Below are 23683 nucleotides of genomic sequence, written 5' to 3'. Positions count from 1 at the left end.
GACAAATAGTAAAGAATTAATACAGGAAAACCATCCACTTACCTTCATGCTTGTTCCCAGCTTTTCTAAATCTTTTATTAAAGTTGTAAGAGTGTCATTTTTCTCTGATAGAGGTGCTCCATAAGCTGTAGTCATAAGCATTACTACCGAAAGGCAGCTGAAGATCAGTACTTTGCACATCTTGTCAGTGTTCTGGTTGTCTGTATGCTAGTATTTCAGTTGTGATAGATAATGAGAGCTGGTAAGTTGTCATTAAGCTGTTTAGTGTATTTATACTCTTCTTTCTGGAGGGAAAAAGATGGGGGCGTCATGTAAAAGAGGTTTTATTACACATTTTTTCATATGCTTTACCTGTATGGCAAGAATCATTACTTTTGTTTTTCCTCCCCTGATGACACTTTGGAATTTTTTTAAAGCAAGAGGGATTTTACCTACATTCACTGGGGAAAGAGAAGCCCACACTCACTTTTGGCAGTCTCTTTGTGCTTTCTGCATGAAACACTTTTTCCCTCATGCGCTGTCCCACTCCCCCATAGAATAAGCCATAGAGTACACTACTGGCACACAAAATGTTCTAAAGATTTAACCACTTTGTTTATCTGTATATATTTGGCCTTCCACAAATCCTGGGGCATTGTCGAAGTGCAGAAGAAAGAAACAGTCTCATTTTAGTAATTGTTGATTAAACAACAGGAAGAAAGTTGGCTTCCTGTTTGAAGGTGGTTTTACCTGTCATCTTTTGCAAAGACAGTTAACGTAAGCTGAGACGCATAGGTCAGTCTTCATACGATCCACTATAAAATGTGTATGAAAAAAACCTCTAGCAGGATTCTTTGTTTTGGGACGTTAAACCAAGTCCATTTGACATTGGACTCTTGCACAATACTGCTGAATTGTTTTTCTTTCCTGATTCAAAGCACTGTTGCCTGATAATCTTGGGAATGCTATGAGCAATGTTTAAAATTGATCGTTTTCTTCACTGAGTGTAGTTCTGAGCTAAATACTCCCCCTGCTGCCCAGAAGTCTCTAATGTTATGTGAAACACACTGCTTCTGCTTCATGCGTTTTGCTGCTGAAGCCATGTGCGATAAACTCGGGTTTTGTACACGACTGTGGGTCTGCTTTGTAACGTTCAGCATGAGGAGGTCTGGGTGGGTGACTGCTTCATCATCTGTTGCATATAAAACTGCATGTGGAGAACAATTCTGTAGGTTCTGACCATATAACGTGTGTGTTGGGGAGGAAGGCAGTTCTGTCCAGCGTCAGTTAGAATATGCTTTTGCTTGGGTTAGATACAGTACATTACTGTAATTTTTTTCTTAGTGTCTATGTAACTGTCCACAAACCATTAACCTGGTGTTAATCAGCAGTATGATCCCAGCTCCTGGAGAACTCTTCATTTCCTGGTTTTGAAATAAGTACAAGCATTTAATGCATGCAGTCATACAGAAGTCTTAGTAGGTATTGAAGCTTGCAATATATAGTAGACATGCAGTTTGCAACCTTTCCTGGCAGTTTATCTTTTGTCTCTTGTATTTAATCTTGATAGCAACTGATTTCAAACAGGAGTTATGGCTGCAGAGCTCAGCTGCTGAGCAATAGGTTGTGAACTTTCCACCAGAGTGCTTGTAAAGTTAGGTCATTTTATTGAAGGGTTTTAGTTGTTTGGTTTAAGTTAATGTGTTTTGACAGTCTAAAGCGTTAAGAAATACTTCAGTACTGGGCACAAAACAAATTCTTGTTTGTAATTAAATTACAATTGCTGCTCGCTGTTTTCTATGCTATTCAGTCTTTGCTCTTTCAGCTCTATAAAATTATAGAGATTTTTCCTTTTCTTTATAAAGTATTCTGTGGAAATACACTTGGAACAGCTGAATTTGAGATTCTGAATCTGAAGCATCTCTGGAGTAGCTTTTACTGTAGTTTAGGTTAGAGGTTGCTCCAAGCACTTCCTTTGTGCTGGAGTATTTGGTTTTGCATCGGTGCTGAAATCACAGCCCAACCAGCCTTAGGTTATTGCTGTATTTTCCCAGTGTTCTACTGTTCCCTTCTGCAAGTCATGGAGAACTTAAAAAAGAAGAAAAGATCTGAATATGCAATATTCAATAAATTGCCCCCACACAGGAATTTTCACTTTGGTTGAGTGATTAATTTTCCCTTAACCTTTTGCTGTAGGCTTTGTGGTCCAGAAGGAGAAAGCAACGGATCTTGCTTTGACCGTTTTTATCAGATGCCCTCTGTGAGGGGGAGATAATGTAGATTATATGGGTAACCTCCAGAAACAGCACACACTCAGTTAATGTTAACACACGACTTCATGTTTGCGTTATTCCTTAAGTTTTGGGAACCTGTCCTGCGTAGAAGTTTTAATCTTCAAAGTGCTAGCTAAGTGTTTCCCAAAGTAGTTAGATCACTCCTAAAGACTGTTCTGTCTTCGGTGTATATGTGCAAGACAACCAAATCTGACCACAAGTAGTCATAAGGAATCCCCAGGGACAATGGCAGAATGCTTGTGGCCGTGGTACTCACCAAGGTTGTAAGTCAGCTGTGGTCTTCTGTGTGTCACTGAGATGCTGACATGATGGTTTGAGCCTCCCAATAATTCTCAGTCATATTATTACTTTTGAATAGGTCTGTGTCCAAAACATCTTTTTTGTTTTTATCGCAGAATGATAGAATGGCTTGGGTTGGGAGGGACCTCAAAGACCCATCTAATTCCAACCCCCCTGCCATTGGCAGGGACACCTCCCACCAGACCAGGTTGCTCAAAGCCCCATCCAGCCTGGCCTTGAACATCTCCAGGGGTGGGGCATCCACAGCTTCCCTGGGCAGCCTGTGCCAGTGCCTCAACACCCTCTGAATGAAGAATTTCCTCTTTATATCAAATCTAAACCTACCTTCTTACAGTTTAAAGCCATTACTTCTTGTCCTATCCCTACGCTACCTGACAAGAGTCCCTCCCCAGCTTTCCTGTAGGCCCCCTTTAGGTACAGGAAGGCCGCTGTCTGCTGTAAGGTCTCCCCAGAGCCTTCTCTTCTCCAGGCTGAACATCCTGAGCTCTTGCAACCTGTCTTCGTAGGAGAGGTGCTCCAGCTCTTCGATCATCTTCAGGGTCCTCCCCTGGACTCCCTGCAACAGGTCCCTGTCCTTCTTGTGCTGGGGGCCCCAGAGCTGGATGCCGGAATCGAGGTGGGGTCTCACAAGAGCAGAGCAGAGGGGGGACAGTCACCTCCTTCACCTTGCTGGCCTCTCTGCTTTTGATGCAGCCCAGGATATGGTTGGCTTTCTGGGCTGCAAGTGCACATTGCTGTCTCATGTTTGGCTTCTCATCCACCAACCCCCCAGATTCTTGTCCTAGTCTTCTTTTTATCGCTGATGTGCCTGTAGAACCCTTTCCTAATGCCCTGGATGTCCCTGGCTAAATTTAATTCTGAACAGGCTTTGGCTTTCCTAACGTTATTCCTGGCTGCTCAGGCAATGTCTCTGTACCAGCCTAGGCTATCTCTCCTTGTTTCTACTCTCTGTATGCCTTTTTAAATGGGGTTTGTTTTACTTCTGTATGTTTCACTTCAGTGCTAGCTTCCAGATTATTACAGACCAGTAGGTCAGTGTATGCTAGTGGCTCATATACTGTCAAAAAACGGATAGCTGTTTTAGATAAGAATATGATGCTGTCCTGAAACTTTTAAATACACTTGATTTTCCTCTCTGGGTGGTGTTGGACTTCCTGCATTGGTCAGATTTCAGTAATTCCATTCCATCTGAGCTCTTACATTCTCCTGGGCAAGGAGTTACCTGGGGTTTTATTCAGAGGTACAGTGATTTATACAGCCCTCTCTGCTTCATTACAGGGTTGATTGTATTTTAACAGGAAATTGCCTTGGAATCATACAAGATACAGTAGTGCTGGCACTGCTGGACTTCAAAATCCTGCCTTAAAAAAAAGTAGCAGGGGCAGGTACCAGTGACCATGTAAGAGCGTGTTTCTTTCCTTTTGTTTCTAATGCCCAGTTATGAAAGGTTAGGTGATTTATATCTCATTTTCTTTCTAAATAAAATATTGATACGCTAAAACAACATTATGGTATGACATTTAAAAACACTGTAAAATAATAATGAAAAAGTTTCAAGGAACATATCAAAAGCCTTACCTAAATGTTCAAAAAGATGAATTAGCAGTAATGCAAATATGTTAAAGGGAAGCATAGTTGTGGATCGAGGGAGCTGGGAAAGAAGAATGTTTATGTCTTGCTGTTGTAGTGGATTGTTTATACTTTTTGTAGTACTTGTGCCTAACAAAAAGAATAAAGACTCATTTTCTCTTTTAGAAATTAAAGTAAATGAAATAATGATCACACTGACTAAACCCCTTACCTGCACAACTTCAAAGACTGGAAAAGATTTTACATAGGATCTGACTCTTCTCAGTTTTGGCGCTCTTTTTTTTCTTTTTTTTTTTTTTTTGCGTGTCTTTCTGAACTGAAAGCTTGCAATTTTTTTCATAATTTTTCCTTACAAACCTGATGACTGGTGAATTCTGGAGAGAAGTTGTGGTTTCATTGAGGTATTAGACAACTTGTTCATCAAGGTGCTTGCCTCCTTTCTCCATCACCAGAACAAAGTGGTATTCAGCTAGAGTCATTGTGTTTGGCTTGTTTGGTATATTTTAGTTCGTGTGCAGGAGTTTTTCAGACTCCTACTGCAGTGGCACGCTTTTACAGTATTACTGTCAATAAGAGTTCTAGGAACCACAACAGCGTTCATATCTCTTATGAAGGTGTTAACCATCAACTTGTGACTACAGGCTGTTGATTTAACACTCTTCATGTTTTCTATGCCCCTTTTATAGAGTTTGGAATAGTAGAGATCATACTCTGTCTACAGATCTCACAGTACTAAGCAATATCCCCTTTAGTATTCTGTTCAGTAGGGATATGCATGTAAACATGTCAAAGTAAAGATTTGAATAAAGGGATGAGTAGCAGTTGTTCTTCATTTGATTTTAAGCCATCAAAAGAAGATAGCCCTTTCTTTCCTTCTTCTGCCTTTCCTTAGTTTTTCTCTTCACTCAAGCCATAGCAGAGCCTCATGACCCCACCTGCCTTGAAGAAATAGAGAATTGATTCTATAGAAGGAGCTACATCAATAACGAAAGAACAGAAGCTTAAAAAAAAATTAATAGCACTGAAGTGTGAGGGTTTAGTATGCCATGTAGGATGCAGCACTTGCTTCCAAAGTCCCCATGATCCTAAAACTCAAAATCTGTAAACTATTAAAGAGTTGGCTGCTGTATCTCCTGTTGAGCAAGAACAACCATGGCAATATCAGTTACAGTCAGGAATCTGCATCTCTTTTGCAGCACGTTTTTAGTAGATACTGCAAGTAGAACACTTTTCAGATAAATGCAAGGAATTCCGTAACGTATTAGTATTTACAGGAGTGAGTTGATGATTGTGTTTATAAGGAAAGATAAGAAAAGGCAGGAGAAATCCTTAAATGAATTTAATTTATTACTTGATTCTCATAGGATTATAGCGTTAATTTGCTGATTCACCAATGCATGTGATAACATCTTGACTGGTATGTAGAGGGTGCAGGAAAGTATCCTTTGGATGGCTTGTGTGACAGGGACACGTGAAGCAAGGGGTAAAATAAGAAGCAAGAAGTTGTCATATTGGATTAGAAGAATAGTGGTTTTAGCTATATGAATAGCATCCCTCATAAGGGCAAGTACCCACTGTTTCAGAAGAAAGTGCAAACCAGAAAAAACAAATAAAGGAATTCCTTCCAGTAAAAGGGGAAATCATTTTTTTTCCCTCAAGAATATCAGTTTTAACAACAAAGCTTTTGGCTTTGCAAACTTAACTAAATGGATCTGAAAATACTTGAAAATTGGGAATCTCCTCACAAAGCCTGTTCTTGAAGTCATTGTTCATTGAAAGGACCAACATCAGTATGGACCACTTCTAAAAAATAAAAACTGTTCTAATAATTCAGAGGGACACAAAGATGATATGGGGCCTGGCGCATCTCCACTATGAGGAAAGACTGAGAGACCTGGGTCTGTTCAGCCTTGAGAAGATGGAGGGGGTATCTTATTAATGTTTACAAATATCTTAAGTGTGGGAAACGGAGGGATTTGGCCAGCCTCTTTTCAGTGGTCTGTGGGGACAGGACAAGGAGCAATGGCCACAAGATGGATCACAGGAAGTTCTACACCAACATGCAAAAGAACTTCTTCACGGTGAGGGTGACGGAGCACTGGAACAGGCTGCCCAGGGAGGTTGTGGAGTCTCCTTCCCTGGAGATATTCAAGGCCCGTCTGGACGCCTACCTGGGCAACCTGCTCTAGGGAACCTGCTTTGGCAGGGGGGTTGGACCCAATGATCTCTTGAGGTCCCTTCCAACCCCTACAATTCTGTGATTCTGTAATTATAGATCAGTCTTTCCTTGGGGAAAGTAAATTTAAACCTTTCATTAGAAATTATCTGACACGAGTTTCTATCCTCCTAAGTCTTGTCTTGTTTGTATTTGCCTGATAGGTGTGGATTTAGTTAAAGTTTTGAGGTGAAGGACTTAAGGGAGCCTTAGTGCTCACCATTGCCACTATTAGCTTTGGCTAAGTGCGTGCTCCTGAACAGCGTAGAGAGATCTGCGTGGCCTGACTGTCATTTTAGAGAAGTGGTGTCTTATCATGCATGTCTGCTCAGTCCATTTTTTTCTGCGCATGTCATTATTTCTGCACCATTTGCCTCTTGAATGCTGATGATGGGGTTCCTTGAGAGAAAGCTCCTCTTGAAATGTTGAGGACCATCTCTAATTGAACTTGCTGAAGCAAATTTTACCAAATGCAGAGTATTTGACATAACTCACCATTACCAGATTTCCTGTTGGTAGCAGTGTGTTTTGATTATTCATTTCTATTGGTATATGAAATACAGACAGCCAAAGACAATGGTGATTGTGGATATCCATTGACAAGTAAAAAGCAAGAGCAACAACAAAAAGTAAAGGGTGAGGGGAAGAATCTGAAGAAGTAGGGGCTGTTCAGTGTCACCACTGTCCCTGGGGAAGTTACAGAGTAAGGCTTTGGAGAACTGAAGAACAAGAAGGTGACTGCACCAGCACAGATTTGCCAAAGTTTGACTGCATTCTGTAATGAACTGACTGGTTGTGTGTGGAGGAAGAGCGGTGAATGTTGCTTATTTCAACTTTAGAAAGTACAGTTGCTGTTGATAGCCTCGTGAGATTGTGGAGATGGGGGTTGGAGAGTGGATGGAAAAACTGGCTGGATCATCAGGTTCAAAGTGTGGTCAATCATTTGAAGCCTAAGCAGTAGACAGTTACAAGTGTCGTGCTATGGGGCTTTTCGTTGGCTTTTTTACATGAACAGTTGATGGTACCTACTAACAATCCAACCAATGGGTTCCACATGCATGTATTATGGCCAACAGATCTTTATGGACCTCTTATAAATCAGCATTTTTTTGGTCACATGAGGGTGGTGACTTTCAAGCTAACGTGCTAAAATATGTATGTGGCACACATAATTGTTGGTGTAAGAATTGCTCTACAAACTTATAGAACAAGAATGTGAAATAACTAAAAAGCCAAGCCAGGTAATGGTATGAAGTAGTTGTTGCCCATTCATAACTTTTCTTGTTTAGTTGTTGGCCACTGTAAATATAATGCAATTAGGACATCACAATATGAAGAATAGTGACAAGGGAAAAAATCTCCTTTTCAGAAAGTAAACTTATTAAGATCATGAGCTTCAGAGTCAGTATTTCCATTTTATGGTAAAATTCAGGGTAATTGCAAGACTGAGTGAGAAAACGAATTAGTCTAAGTAGGGTTGATTAATAAAGGTAAAGATTAGGACTGGACCTAATACAGAATAAGATGGTGTGCTGTATTTACACAGGAAATAATTTAACTTTTGCAGGATTTCTGGGTGAACTTCAGTGGGTTCTTTTTGTGTAGGCATAACCTGTCTTCAGGAGGCCTTGCATACATTTACAAGAACGATCAATCCTGTTTGTTTTCTCCTTTTGGATCCAAATGGATTTTGTAAGAGCTGTCTCCACACTAAGTATTGCCAATATCAAAACTTATTTACCAATTGTCATTTAGTTAGATGTACACACAGAAATCTGCAAAAAAGTGTTCCTGATACACCCGCAAAACAATACAAGTGTTAACCTCTGCTAGTTTTGTTTCACACTTCCTTGTAGGTGAAAATTTGTAGAGACTGATACAAATGCACTGCTGGTGAGACACAGCTCTGTGAGTTTGGCCTACTGATTTTGTTGGCATATGGGTGGGAAGCTGAGTAGGTCTTTCAAGTTCCTGTTCTTTATGGTTTCCAGCAAGAAATGTGTGTTCTGGACATAGATGTTGTGTATTTCTCTGTTTAAAACAAAGGAAAGCAAAATGGGAGGTATTCTGAAGAAAGGAAATTAAATCAGAGCATTGTTCTTGAGTGGTGTCACTGTGGGTTAACTATTACTGGTGCAGCGCGATAGGAAGGAACTGCAGAGTGAAAGTGACATGAATCCTCTGTTTTGTTTTGGAGATGTTTTCTAAAGATGTTGCACTCCTGATGTAAACCAACTCTTAAATGCTAAGGTGACGTTCTAGGTGTAAGTTAACTTTAGGAGTAAGCATTGGTGACACTTAGCTGTTTGGAAACCAGTGTATTAGCCCTGGTGGGCTTAAGACAAAGAGGTTCTTTGTTGTGGCTGGGAAGAAAGAGAGATCTGTCAGACACTCCAGATAGCTCATTGGAACTGTACTTGGTTTCATTGGGGATCAGGGGAGGCCATTTAGGGGCTAAGGACACTTCAGAGCGAGAGATGAGAGTGCTTTCTTCAATACTTTCCTTTCAAAAGCAGGTAAATACTTCAGTGTTTTCAGGGAAGAATCAATCTGTGGTATCTCACTGGACCCTTGTTTGGTGAGTGGTGTCAAAAACTTAAGAAATTCTCACCAGTAAGCATCCCCACATGGAAACCTGTTGCGCCATTTGCTGTCACCATGCAACGTCTGACCTTGATTTTTTCCTTCAAATACTTCGGGAAGATACCACAGACTACTTTTGAGGTGCTCTAGAGAAATTCTAAGCTGCTATGCTGAAAAACACAGTTACTGGATTTTATCTCAGGTGAGATGTTGTGTGATGTAGAGCTCCAAGCTGTGTTCTTAAATACTGCTTGTTAGGTAACAAACATAACCAGCTAGGAAAGGCTGTAAGGATAATTCTTCAACGTTATATGCCACTGTCCGGTGTCCATGACAGCTGTCATCATGCATGTGCAAAAACAGACAGGTTGGGACAGATGAGCTAAGTGAAATTCTTTCTGACCTATAAATCAAAGAGAGGATGTGTCGTCGTTCCCCACCACCCTGTGTCCTGGAACCACGAATGGCAGGTGACTTCATGCCTTACCCAAGTAAGGCTAGTCTCTGACTAGTTACTTTGTGAGAAAGCAAGCTGTCCGCTCAGGTGAAGAGAACTTGTTAGCAGCTTAAGGTTCTAGTACAGAGGTAGGTAGATGGAGGTCCAAAATGCTTTCTTGGGGGAATTAGCGTGAGCTGCAGACAGTGTGTCTTTGCCCAGACTGTGTATTTGCATGGGTGGTGGTGAGCTTGGCTATGGCAGAGGGGATGGAGTTGAGCCTGGTTTTATAGCAACAGGGAAAGGCAGGCTAGATATTAGCAGTATGGACAAGGACTGCAATGGGAAGCTTCCAGTTTCAAACTCCCAACGTGTAAGCACCAGCTGGCTTTTACAGATGGATTCACAATCATAATAGCTTTTTAGCCATGCAAGCAATCTAAAAGGAGGAAATACAATTGTCTGATACTATTGATTTGGTTAATGCTGCTCTCTATGTGGCTTCTCAGCCTTTGTTTGCATAAGTTTAAAAAAAAAAAATGGGAAATTTACAGAGAATCATCTCGTTGATTTTAAAGCTTCTGGTTTTTTTACTGTGTCTTTTAACTGCTGTAGTGGTCCCTTGAAGAAGTCTAGGTGGTCTGCGTAGGCCCTTCTTTGACAGAGTGGGTGTGTGCCCCATGATGCAGTGTCACTTAATGATAGAATGATAGCACTAGTAGCATAAGTTACTTTTCAACCTCCTGGCACTGATAATACAATACTTGCTTTACTTCTGTAGTTAGTATTTATCCAAGTGGGGATACACTGTGCTATAGGGGACTTAGTATGAAGTTTTCAGTGTCAGGTCTTTGTCAATTTGCAGTCAGCCACAGAGTGATTCCTCTCTGCATTTCTAGTGCTCAGGTTTTATAAACAGGCTTTAACAAGGGCTGGCTATATGTTTCAGTTCTGCAGTTATCTATTCAGGAATACTGGTGCAATCAGAAATCCTTTCATTTTTCTCTTCTCGTTCTAGCTTTTGAAAAAAAACACAAAACAACTGAAGAGAGACTTCTGTTTTTCAGTGTTACTGTTTTACAGTGGGAAGGAGGCAGGTATACACAGGTAAAACACAAAATCCTTCCAAGGGGACACACACCAGAGTTGTAGATAACTGTTCTCAGTCTCTGGATTTAAGAAATATATGGTGAAATGAAAGTTAAAATTTTCCTGCTAGGTCAAAAGGCCAGTGTCAGATTATAACAGAACAGGATGTTAACAAACCACAAACGAAGAATATTGTTTTACCTTACTGGATGCTGTGACAATGCACATGCTAAGCAGATGGCCTAGATTCATCACTAGATAGGGACAAAAGCTATTGAGCCACAATCTTGGTGTTGGTGAGCAGTAACCAAGGCTCAACATTGTTTATAGGCATTTTTATGATAATGTATCTGTTCTTTTAAAGTTCATTTTTTTGATTGTTTTCTTTTTGCCCGCTTTTCCCACTTGGTTTGGATTAGTTACATGGGATTTACTGGAGAGGATCAGGGGCTTACCCACACTAAATTGTTCTGTCTACAGTTACAGCCACTGCAGTATTCTAGTACTTCCTAGAGGATGTGAGTTCCTGCTTGAGTGTTGGAAGCGTAAGCACAGGAGGAATATTTGATCAGAAACTGCTCGTCTTGTTCTGTCCACGTTAGCCAGTCCTTCTGTCTGCACAGACCCTGTTGAATTTAAAGAAGTTGTTCTGAAGATACAAAGGATTTGTTCTGAAGTACTCTAAATAGGAACACCATGACAAGAAGTAGTTTAGTTTCGTTAAATTCTGGAGCCATGTTTCATCAGGTGGTATCAAATTAATTCATTATTCTTTCTGCAGGAGTGGCCACGGTCAGACTCTTGGGGCATATGATGCTCCTCAGAATCTTCCCGAGTGCCAGCTATTTTCAGCTCAGAGGAATTACTCAGAAGCGGTTCCTTTGTATTTCCTAACCCACAGTGGATATCCAGGCCCTGCCAAGCAAACTCTTAGCATCTACAGCATAAATGGTTGGCATGTTCCCCACTAGTGGAGTCTACCTAGCGTGGCTTTGCTTGTGTTTTGGTCCTGGTTCTGCTAAGTTTGTTCGATGCCACTGCCTTTAAGTTTTCGTAGTAGAAGAGGCAGGGAGTGGTCTTGTCTGTACTGAGACACACAGAATTTTGTAGAACTTTGCATGCAAGAATTATCTCCTTTCTAGACTATCTCGTGCCCTTCTTATTTGTTGTACAACAGAACAGAAATTTGATTGTTCTCGTTGCCTTTCTTGGGAGCCCTTTGAAGTTCTGCTATTCCTCTTTGGCGATGAGGGGACTGGAGCTGATCTTTATTTATTTATTAATGCAGTGGCTTGATAGTATTTTCTGGTTTGTTCTGTATGACTTCATTTTATGATGTCAGATTTGCTCTTTTGACATCAGCTGCACACAGAAGTGACCTTTGCATGGCACTGTAACTCCAAGATCATGTTTCTGGTTGGTGATCATCAGATTAATAGAGGCTGTATCTTCTTTTGTCTTTTACATATTGTCTTGCTTTCTTTGGTGAAGCTTCTCCAGCTCTCAACAGCACACTGGTCTTTTAAAGCAAATAGATTTTATCAATTGAAAATGACCTGTATCGTATCATTCAAAATATGACTATAATCTGTCATCAAATCTGTCGGTTTACGCTGAATGTTTATTGCTCACATTCTTGATTTCTTAAGGAATCGCACAAATACTCTTTTTTTTTTAATTCTCTGTAGTGTTAGGTTTGCTTTCAGTGTAATGCTGACATGAACTTGGGTATTGCCATTCCCATAGAATCATTAAGGTTGGAAAGGGCTTCCAAGATCATCTGGTCCAACCATCCCCCTGCCACCAATGTCACCCACTAAACCATGTCCCCAAGCACCACGTCCAACCTTTCCTCGAACACTCCCAGGGACGGTGACACCACCACCTCCCTGGGCAACCCGTCCCAATGCCTGACTGCTCTTTCTGAGAAGAAGTGCCTCCTAATTTCCAACCTGAACTTTCCCTGGTGCAAGTTGAGGCCATTCCCTCCAGTCCTATCACTAGTTACCTGTGAGAAGAGGCTGACCCCCAGCTCCCCACACCTTCCTTTCAGGTAGCTGCAGAGAGCAATAAGGTCTCCCCTGAGTCTCCTCTTCCCCAGACTAAACAACCCCAGTTCCCTCAGCCTCTTCTCACAGGACTTGTGGTCCAGGCCCTTCACCAGCTTCGTAGCCCTTACTTTTGCTCTGATCTTTAAAATCCTGAAAAAAAAAATTGTGCTGTGCTGCTTTTTTCTTCAATATATTTTAGAATGTAAGCAAAAGCCTGAAAACAGCATCCTTCTAGAATGAAGACTTAATTTAGATGCAGATGAAAAATCAGTCTCTTTACTTGCCAATAAATGTTTCTTTTATTTGCTGCTGCAAGACTCCCATCTGTTCAGTAATGAAAGGATGCTTGTTACAGTCCCTATAGATGCAGTTTGTAACGTAAGTTGAGGAAAATAGCATTTTTAAACTTCTATGCTGTATTTGTAATAGTTAGTGAAAGATTTTGCTAGAAGTTAACCTAGCTCCAGAAATGAGTTGGGTATTTTCCTCCAGGAAAAAAATAAATGTGAAAAATAATATTTAGAGAGAATAGTGTAGCTTTCACTTATTATCTAACTTACCTGCCATTCTGCTTGAGGAAGTGTGACATGGAGTCTAGTTTCTTGATATCTAATTTTAGGAATTTCTGTAATGAAATAATAACTGAAAAGGTGATGTCATCTCAACTTTTTTTCCAGGTTCAGAGGTAAAAGGAATTCCATTTCATTGCTCTTGTTAGATGATTTATGTAATAGTCATAAAGAGGATTCTTTTACACCCGAACCTGTTGTTTGTGGTCTCTGAGGACTTAGTAATTTTTTGGTGTCTGGAAGATAACGTTTTTACTCATTTTTCTGGTCTGCTCAAGACAACTAAATAGTTCGTGACACTGTAAATAAGAGTTAGCACAAGTAGAACTGTGTTCTGATGTTCCAGTTTGTGCCCATTGCCTCTTGTCCTGGCACTGGGCACCTCTGAAAATAACCTGGCTCCATCATCTTACCTAGCGAGAGGCAAGTAGTGTACGAGCCCCTTATTCAAAAGTTCTGAGAACAGGGTATGTGCACTTGTGAGCAAGGAGATGTTCAGAAATTCAGAGCTAGGTGGTTACCTGTTTCTGCTGTACTTCTAAGCCCTAAAGTGTGGAAGGCTATGTGAGCCTAGAGTGATCTGCATGTGCCATTGTGTTTCTTCCTATTTTTTTCATGTTTTGTTTTTGTGTGTGGTTTTTAGTTGAATGTAACATAGCAGTGGCTAAACACGGTATTTGCTGGGAAGTAAATTAATCTGTCTCTTTTATCCAGTGTCTCAAAGAAATGCTGAACAGTGTTGTCTTTTTCTACCTGTGCCTTATAAATTAATTCTTAGAGGAACAAAGTAATGAAATAGTAATAAATATCAAATGTATCTCAAGAACCTAACAAAGTTGAAAGCTTCTTAAGAAAAGGTTGTGCGTAACCTTATTTCAGTTGCCATGAAGAAGGTGAATCTATGCACTAGTTCTACTCAAGCCAAAAATAGCATTTCTTCCATTCTTTGCTCATTTTCCTTGACTGTTACCTGCTCAACAAATTACTTCCCTTACAGCTTGTGGAATGGAAGGAAATGCTGTGCATTTGACTGTCGTCTTCACACCACAGGTGCTGCGACATGGGAGGAAGGGGAAGGGACAGGTGACTAAATAGAAGCTAGCTATTACAGTAGGGTTTATTTCCACAGAATTTTTGAGGTTAGAAAGGTACCTCTGGACATTGTCTAGTCAACCCCCCTTGCTCATGGCAGTAGGCTGCTCAGTGTCATGGCTAGTCAGGTTTTGAGCACCTCCAGGCTGCTTCATCTCCACAGCCCTTCTGGTCAGCCTGTTCCACTGTTTGACAATTTAAAATACTAAAATGCAAATTAAGAAATAAAATTTTTCTGTTTAAGTGGAATTTCCTGTATTGTGTCTCTTGGCCTGTCACTGGGCACCACTGCAAAGAGTCTCGCTCCATTTTCTTTACTCCTCCTGCCGTGAGATAGTTGTACACCTAGGTAGATCCCCTTCAGATTTCTTTTTCCTGGGGAGGGTTATTTCTTCCTAGGTGCAGAATTTTGCATTTCCCTTTGTTGAGCTTGGTGACATTCTTGTTGGTGCATTTCTCCAGCCTGTCAAGGTCCCTCTGAATAGCAGCACAACTGTCATGTCCATCAGACATTCTTCCCAGTGTTTTTATTTGCCGCAGATATGCTGAGAGCACACCAGCATCCCATTGTCCAGGTCATTAGTGAAGATGTGAAGTAGCGGCCCTGCGTTGGCCTCTGTGGATTAATGGTGCCATCGCTGATGAAGGTACTTTGTTGAGCCTTTCACCTACTCTCTGTAGAAGCTGGCTGTCATCTGCCCCATGCATCATAGCTACGCCGCTAATGTGACTATACAGGTAGTTTGGATGCCAGTTGGGGATGTCAACACTTCAACTCATGTTTAATGTGAAGTCTCTTTTTAATAAAACTTTATTAGGTCTTAGTGGCCTAAAAATGAGGTTAAAATGCAAAATAACACCACCAACAACAAAAATGTAATTGCCTTCTTCCTAGTAAATGTTTAGGTGACTGTCTACACCTATCATATACAAGAGATGATGTTCGTTTTGTGTTTGGGCGAAGAGGAGCATATTTTGCAAAAGATGTCTATCATGATGGGGAAGGGAAGATAGGGTGCAGGACAGGAAAGAGCTGATGGCTCGTGTGCCATCTTAAATGTCTTTTCTTCCAAGTCAGTCTGCCATTGGTACCTATGCTTACCTTACCATTACATCAAAAGCATTTTTATCTATCAAAACGTTGTACTGAAGGCTCAAAATGAATGCCTACAATGAACCAAAAAGTCTCTGCGAGGAGAAAACTCTGCAAAAAACAAACTAGCAGAGCTGGTAGGGTTAAAATATTAGGTAAGAGAGCCTATTAGAAGGAAAAAGTGTATTCCGAAGGTGAGTAGAGGAGGCATAGAACCACTGACATGTTGAAGGAGCTCAAGCTGTGAGTGCCTGGGCTCATAACTGCAGTGAGGAATGTCATGCTTAGAACTTGTTGATCGTTGGAGTAGATGGTGGCAAACTTCATGTGCATTTCTGAGAAAAGCTGCAAGAGGGGTCTAGGGAACTTGTAGAATAGTGAGCTTTGCTCTGTAAAATAATAAAGTAATGGGTTCATGAATATGATGTGTAAGGAGAAAGACGATAGGTCCCTTGTGCAGGGAAGTTATAGTCCAGAAATCTGGGAGGAGTTTTTTGAATTCAGCGTATTTACCAATAAGAAGCAATTAACATAGGTGCTTGGGTCTCCAGGAGGTGGGTGACAAGATTCCTTATTCAGGCTTCAAAGAGAAATGAAGCTAAAACTGCTCAAAGGACAAAAATTGAAGGAATTAATGATTAGGTATCCTGGCAGAGAGAGTTCACTAGTGAAATCCTACAAGGATTGTGCTAGTTTCGCTGCTTTATAGATACATAATGGGAATGGCGAGTAAAAGGAACAAGGCAAATGTGACAGACTGCTGTGTCATTAAGGGTAGCTGACACTGAAGAACTGTAGAAGAATATCATAGTATTGAGTGACTAGTGAAATATGAGATGAAATTGAATGTAGATAAATATGAACTATGGAACTTTAGAAAAATTGCTCTGATCTTACTTGGGTGAAAGGTAGCTGCTGTCACCCCAGAAGGATATCTTGGCATTAGAGTAGATAAGTTCAAATCTCACTGTAGTACTTGGTATTAATGAAAAAGCAGAATGGTAGGTACTGTTAGGAAAGGAGAACAAAACAGCTCTGTAAATGTGAGGTGCACCCACATCTTGAAGAGTGTGTGTTTCTGTCTTGCATCCTGATACAGACGATGGCAAAGCAGATGAGCTATGGAACGAAAATGCAAGAGACAGTTAAAGTGACTGTAAATGTCTCTTCAAGAAAGAAGAGATTTAAGTTAGGAAAAATATTAGAGGCCTATAAAGTCAGCAAGCTTACAGAGGGCGAAAAGGGACTGAAACAAACTGAGATGCTGGGTTCCAAATGAAACCAAGGTTTCCTTCTTCCAACTCCGTGTAGTCAAAGCAGAGGAACTCCTTGATACAGGATGTTGTGACTACCAAAATCTTCATGGCTTCAGAAAGCCATTAGACAAGTTCATACCTCCAGTAGCAATCTTATTCCTTCAAAAACAGAGATACTGCCTTTTGTTCAGGAAGTTCTTAAGCCACAAATCACAGGTGAATGAGAGAGTATACTGGAGAAGTTTTTTTCATGGGCATCCTCTGTTGGTCCTGTCAAAGTGTCAGATGCAGTAGGTGTTTTTGAAACAGGGTTGGAAAGGATTATTTGCAGCTGTTGTTTGTAACAGGACCCTTAAAATGGTGGTTGAAGTGAGTCCACAGGAGGGCCATAAGGATAATCAGAGGGCTGGAGCACATATGAAGGCATGCTGAAGGAGCTGGGGTTATTCAGCCTGGAGAAGAGAAGGCTCTGGGGAGACCTTACAGCAGACAGCGGCCTTCCTGTACCTAAAGGGGGACTACAAGAAAGCTGGGGAGGGACTCTTTGTCAGGGAGTGTAGGGATAGGACAAGAAGTAATGGCTTTGAACTACAAGAGGGTAGGTTTAGATTAGATTAGGAGGAAGTTCTTTACTCTGAGGGTGGTGAGGCACTGGAACAAGTTGCTCAGAGAAGCTGTGGATGCCCCATCCCTGGAGGTGCTCAAGGCCATGTTGGATGGGGCTTTGAGCAACCTGGTCTGGTGGGAGGTGTCCCTGCCCATGGCAGGGGGGTTGGAACTGGATAGGCTTTAAGGTCCCTTCCAACCCAAACCTTTCAGTGATCCTGTGGTCTTCACTGTTGATAATGATGCTGAGTGAAACATGGTCATGTTTTCATGGTCATAATGATGGTCAGTGAATCCTGGAGGCTGATCAAATGAGGCTATGGTTGCTTTTTCACTTGGCATATATGGCACTTAAAGTTCTGCCACATTAGTACATCCATTTTGTCCCAAATGCAACACGTGAGATTTGTGGTACTGCTTTAGTAGATAAATTCATTTATCAACTTTAAAAAAGAAAAATTTGCGATTTCTTTCAGGTTTCAGAGTGGGAGTTTAAGGATTACACCACAGAAATAATGATTAAAAACGCAAATTTAATGATGTTTACGAAGGCAGATTTCCATATTAGTGGCCTGGCATGACTTGAATTTGAACATTAAACCAAAGAAAAATATATCATTTGCTAGGAAAATCCTCAGTGGGTGTCAGTGGCTTATTCAGAGCTAAGGAATGTTCCTGGTTCTTTCCCTTTCACTCATGTTGAAAATGGTTTCATTACTAATAGATGGAGCAAAGCCAGCTTCACTCCTAACACAAAAGCTCTAATAGGCTGAATTTCACGTGTCTGCAATGCTTTGTTACTGTTATTTTTTTCCCCTATCTAGATCACCGCATTTATTCCTGTTTATTTATTCCTGTTGAGGCACGGGAGTTCACTGTATGGTTCATTTAAAGTCAGTAACTGTGACCCAAGTGTTTTCTTTATAGAAAAATCACCAAATCGGTCGATTTGCTATAAATTCATCAGGATAGTGATCAAATCTAAATTTTTACACTGATCAAGGTCTGAATAGTATAAGTGTTAGCACTGAGCTTTTTTTAGGTAACCCTGTAGAGACTTGATGCTTCCACTTACAATATGAAGCAGTATATATAATAATCCTGCAGGTTATTTCTGAGACATCCTATTTGTGCCATAATGGTTAATGTTTTGTTGGTGGTGGTGGTTTGTTGTTACTGGTATTTGGTGGTGGTTGTTGTTGTTTTTTAACAGACTGATAAGCTTTTCAAGATGTCCATCTCTTCGTGAAGTGAAGATACGGAAGGTGCAATTTCACCCAGCTGCTTTTGAAGGGCTAGCAAAGATAACTTTTCTTATCTATTCTTTCTGTGACTTATATTCTGGAGTACTTCTCGTATTTAGGCTGAGTGGTACCACCACACTGTGCACTTATCGTAGGGTACAAGCTATATCTTCCTCATTGAAATTCCATTGAATTAATGAACTGTGAATCATCGTTGTTCAGTCGTTCTCAATGACATTGGACTGCTTGAATCATGTTAGTGCTCATAGTGAGAGTTGAACACGGTAAATCCAAATCTTGCTAAGTCAAACACCAGATAAAATACCATAGTTATTTTCTTGTGCCCACAGAAATGGGCACGCTTTTCAACAGAATCCTTTCATCAGATCTTCGTTCACCTGTATCTGCCTGTGTGAATTTTTGGGCAGATACCAATGGCATATTTAATTTAATCCAGCAAAAATTTTGTATTTCTTTACTTACAGAACAGCTGATGTAAATCAGGTAATGTGTATATTATCATCTTCAAATTCAAAGATTCTTTGTATGCTTGCAATGTCATTGAAGTGTTTTACTTTTTAGATATTCTGGATCTGTTTAGCAATCCCACACTGTAGTATGAAAAACACTTCAGGATAACCACAGATCTCTGGAGTCTGAGTCCAAAGCAAGTAATGTTTGGAGTTCTTGTTTCATTTCATCTTTGCCTTGCCTTGGTGTTAGTGTTGTTTTTAAAGCAAATACTTCTAAATACAACAACATTAAAAAAGGAAAAAAACAGAGCTGTTTTATATATGTTGTGGTGAAGAATAAATACAGCAGATTCTGTACCACTCTCTCCATCTGTGTATTGAGTGGACAGTCATGACAATATAGGCATGAGAAAGAGAAGGCTGAAGTTGAGGAGACAGCTCCTTTAGGTCCTGCTCTGCAGCCCCACTTTGCAGAATTTTCCTGGAATTTAGCAATCCAGAAGGGCAAGATTTTAGCAGACCATCAGGATCTCAAAGCGCAGCATTCATGTGTATTTGCATAGGGTATATTTCATAGCTGGGGGAGTACTGTGTGCCAGTTCTCCGTAGCGTGGAAGAACATTTGGCTGTTGCCCACCAGGCGTCATAGTTGACTGTTAACCCCTAGACAGGAGGTAGGAATCAAAAAGAGCTCAAGGAACCAGTTCCAGTAAAAACAAAGTACTCCAGTGTATGGATATTTTCAGTAAAATGAATGTGAAATCAGTCATGGAATACAGTAAATAAAATAGTCATGGAATCACAATGAATTTGGTAGATGGAATCTTAATATGGAAATTTTCATGTTTCTAGGATGCTAAAAACATTATTAGATGAGCAGCTTGTCAGGGATGAAGTTTCAGATGATGATGTGAGGAAGCAAAAGTATTTTTTTTACCTGCAGGCAGACCATACCCATTGCAAAGTTAAGGCCACATGAGCCCCCCTTCAGTGAGGAACCCTCTTTTTATCTAATTCTGCCTATATAGCTGTCATTTTGTATAAGTTGGCAGGAGGATACGCCTAAACTGTTTCTCTCTTTCTCAGCAATTAGACCTCAGTTTTACAGTCTTACTTAAAGTGTGATCTTGCTCTGTGGTCATTTCTAGCTGTAGAGGTGCTTCTGCACTTAGGATAATTTCTTTTGATCCTTCTTCCTTCCATGTGTTTTTGACTTAAGTTGGGGTAAAAGTCTTCTCTTATCTTAAGACTATTAAAAGCTCTGCCAAATCCTTTACCATTACTTCTACTCAAGCTTTTTTCGATGTAATTTCTGACATTCTCTTTAGGTTAAGAGTGTCATTTTTGTTCTGTTTTTAAAGCCCTTGGGATGACAGGAACTTGGGCTCAGAGGTATCACACAGTATCACAGTATCACAGTATCACAGATTTCTAGGTTGGAAGAGGCCTCAAGATCATCAAGTCCAACCTCCGACCTAACACTAAGTACTCCACTAAACCATATCGCTAAGCTCTACATCTAAACGTCTTTTAAAGACCTCCAGGGATGGTGACTCCACCACCTCCCTGGGCAGCCCGTTCCAATGCTTAATAACCCTTTCGGTAAAGAAGTACTTCCTAACATCCAACCTAAAACTCCCCTGTCGCAACTTTCGCCCATTCCCCCTCGTCCTGTCACCAGGCACGTAGGAGAACAGACCAACCCCCACCTCTTTACAGCCTCCTTTAAGGTAACTGTAGAGAGCGATAAGGTCGCCCCTGAGCCTCCCCTTCTCCAGGCTGAACAACCCCAGCTCCCTCAGCCGCTCCTCGTAAGACTTGTTCTCCAGACCCCTCACCAGCTTGGTCGCCCTTCTCTGGACTCGCTCGAGCACGTCCATGTCCTTCTTGTAGCGAGGGGCCCAAAACTGAACACAGTACTCGAGGTGCGGCCTCACCAGAGCCGAGTACAGGGGCACAATCACTTCCCTAGACCTGCTGGCCACACTGCTTCTTATACAGGCCAGGATGCTGTTGGCCTTCTTGGCCACCTGAGCACACTGCTGGCTCATATTCAGCCGACTATCAACCAATACTCCCAGGTCCCTCTCGGCCAGGCAGCTTTCCAGCCACTCACCTCCCAGCCTGTAGCTCTGCTTGGGGTTGTTGTGGCCCAGGTGCAGGACCCGGCACTTGGCCTTGTTGAACCTCATACAGTTGGCCTCAGCCCATCGCTCCAGCCTATCCAGATCCTCCTGCAGAGCCTTCCTGCCCTCGAGCAGATAGTACGAGAGGTACTGTCTGAAGCAGCCTGTTTGCTGGGGGTGATTTGTTGCATGCTTGAACAGTTGTTCCCGTGCAGTTGTTGGGAGGTAAGGGTGTTTGCTGCTGGGTCATTAGAGAAGTTGGTTGATTCATACAGGTGATTTCCACAGTTGGTCATTCGTGGTCGCTCCATAGTCTTTTCTGCAATGAAATAAGGAGTGTGTTTTCCTTTGATTTTTGTCTGTGTTGACAGTTTCCCTCTTTTGAAGCTTCTCTGTGACCCAGCTTCCCTTGCTTGTTGGGCTGAGGAAGCCTTTTGCTAGCCACAGCAATAGTAAAAAGGGTCCGTGACACTGATACCTGAGCACTAATGAAGTGCAGAAAAGCAATGGAATGGGCATTTGTGGGATTGAAAAGAAGGTTCTCCTGTCTAAAGCCTAGAGCAGAGACTGATGAGAAGCAGCTAGATTAGTCATTAGCTGCATGCGGTGTTATTTGCAACCTTTGTGCAAACAAAGGGGAGAGTTTTGGTGCTGAGCTGGAGCAAAAGGCTAGGACATGACCTCATAGCTGTGAAAGGCTAAAAGAAAGTTTCCACCAAATAATTCGTCTGTGCAAGATAGCAGTATCTAGGATATTCTTTGCACCCAATTCTAGCGGAAGTAGAAAGTATGTGGAAAAATTACAATGAAATAAATACCTCAGTAGAAAATGATACAGAGTTTGTACATTGTAGCATGTTAGTAGCCTATTTCATAATTCAAGTCCTATGGTAGCTTTAAATGAGCGCATGCCTCTAAATCTGCATGTGTGCCCCAGCCACGTCATGACCCCATACCCGTGCAAGACCCATATGTGCGTCACCTTCCCTCCTGTACCTTGGTTTTCTCAGAAAGGAAATGCAGTTGCGTGGGCTGGAAAGGAGATGCTGTGCATTCTAGCTAGGTTGTGATCTGGATGATTAGTGTAACACCCATATCAGCTCGCTGTCATCACTTGGTCTAAAGGCAGAACTCATAAATTATACTGTAACTCCACAATTTAATGCCTAAAGAACGACATAAAATGCCCTGAAAAATTGGTAAAAGCAAGTTTTTCCAAGGTTTGTGGTGGAATGGGGGGAGCAAGTTTCTATAGTGCTAAGCCAGTTTGGAGACTGGGAGCATTGAATTCCAAAGCAGCAGAGAGTACTTGCCTGGCAAAATGAGGGATGTGAAACTCCTCAGACCCAGAACACGTGATGTGTTTAAACATTTAGTTTTTCATGTTACAATAATGCTCAGTCATGACAAATTAAATCCAAATACATTGTATTACCTTTATAAAGACAGAAGGAGAGGAACAGCTGTTTTATTACATCGAAAGTACTCCTAAGTAATAAAGGGCAATAATCCCTAGAAACACTGTGTTCTGTAGGGCTCAGGTGTTAAGTCTTGCACTGCTAGGTTTGCTGGAGTTTGAGAAGAGTGTCTCTGCATTTCTGCAGCTCTGGAAGCAGTTCTCAGAGAGGCAGGACTGAACAGTGTAGTAGCAGAAAGACCATGACTGATTTTCACAAGAGAAAAAATGCTTGGGGGTGCAGCAAATTAGAATCTGAGCAAAGTGGACTACCATATCCAAATTCTGTAACTTCACTACATCTGTATATTACCATTTTTGTTTGCTCATCAGTAATAAAAAGTTCAGGAAACTGAAACTTTGATCATGCTGTTAGAGGTTTCTGAAAGGACCACAGTGATCTGATTAGAGTTTATTCTAGTCTCGCTTTATTTTTTGCAATCTTGATTGAATATGAGAAGTCTATTAAACCACAGAGTTTGAGTTTAAATTGCATACGAGTTGTGCACATGGTCTATAATTATTTTGCATGATTCTCCTGTTCGATCGCTAGGTATGAAGGTCAGTAGACGATATTGTGGAAAGCAAAGTTGAAAATTTAGTGCTGAGTTTTCACTTGCTCTCTGGGGTTTCTTATTGACAAATTTGTCAATGGAAGCAAGAGGGATGGAGAAATTTGCTTGGGTATTGGTCTTCCCACCATTATTCAAATTACTGTACTTTTTACTTTCCATGTCTTGCTGAAGGAAAGATTGACAGTGATTTATTGGTGTCAAATGCATCATAGCAGCTTCAGTCATATATTCCGTAACCGAATGCGTGAGAGAGTAAGCATTGCGCGCCCTCGCCCTGTTCAGACCCAAGTTTAAATGTTTTAGTGATGCGAAGGTTTTCATATAAATGAGTAGGAGCAGAGAGGCCCTTGAACGTGTCATTTCATCCCTATTGAATTTTAAAGCTTTTAAGAAAAATATCTTTTGGATTTGCTCTTCCGAGTTATGGAAGTCTGGCTTCCGTAAGATAAAGTGGGGAACAGTGAACGTGTGATCGGTGAAAAGTTCCCTTTTTAACCACAGAGGATACCAGTCACTGCAACAAGTCTAAAAATGACTGTACCTTTCTAGATTGTACTCACCTAATGGTTTTCCCTATGGGATGAGCTGTCAATGGAATGGACCAGATGTTTACATCCCAATGTTAAGGTGGTGCTTCCTGAAAGGCAGCACTGCAG

The 23683-nt window shown here is 41.2% G+C and overlaps 1 protein-coding gene across 1 annotated transcript in view; it reads right to left on the bottom strand.

Annotated features, from left to right (window-relative positions):
• LOC308194522 (uncharacterized protein) overlaps positions 1–23683 on the bottom strand; it is a 33376-nt gene extending 9693 nt beyond the window's left edge. The window contains exon 1 of the mRNA XM_080590554.1: positions 43–23683. Coding sequence (XP_080446680.1) covers positions 43–180 — 138 coding nt within the window. The 5' untranslated portion in view covers positions 181–23683. The remainder of the gene's footprint in view (positions 1–42) is intronic.

This window comes from Anser brachyrhynchus, assembly GCF_964034855.1.
Source record: "Anser brachyrhynchus genome assembly, chromosome: 4".
NCBI classification, from domain to species: Eukaryota; Metazoa; Chordata; class Aves; order Anseriformes; family Anatidae; genus Anser; species Anser brachyrhynchus.
This window is presented reverse-complemented; position numbering and strand designations above follow the sequence as displayed.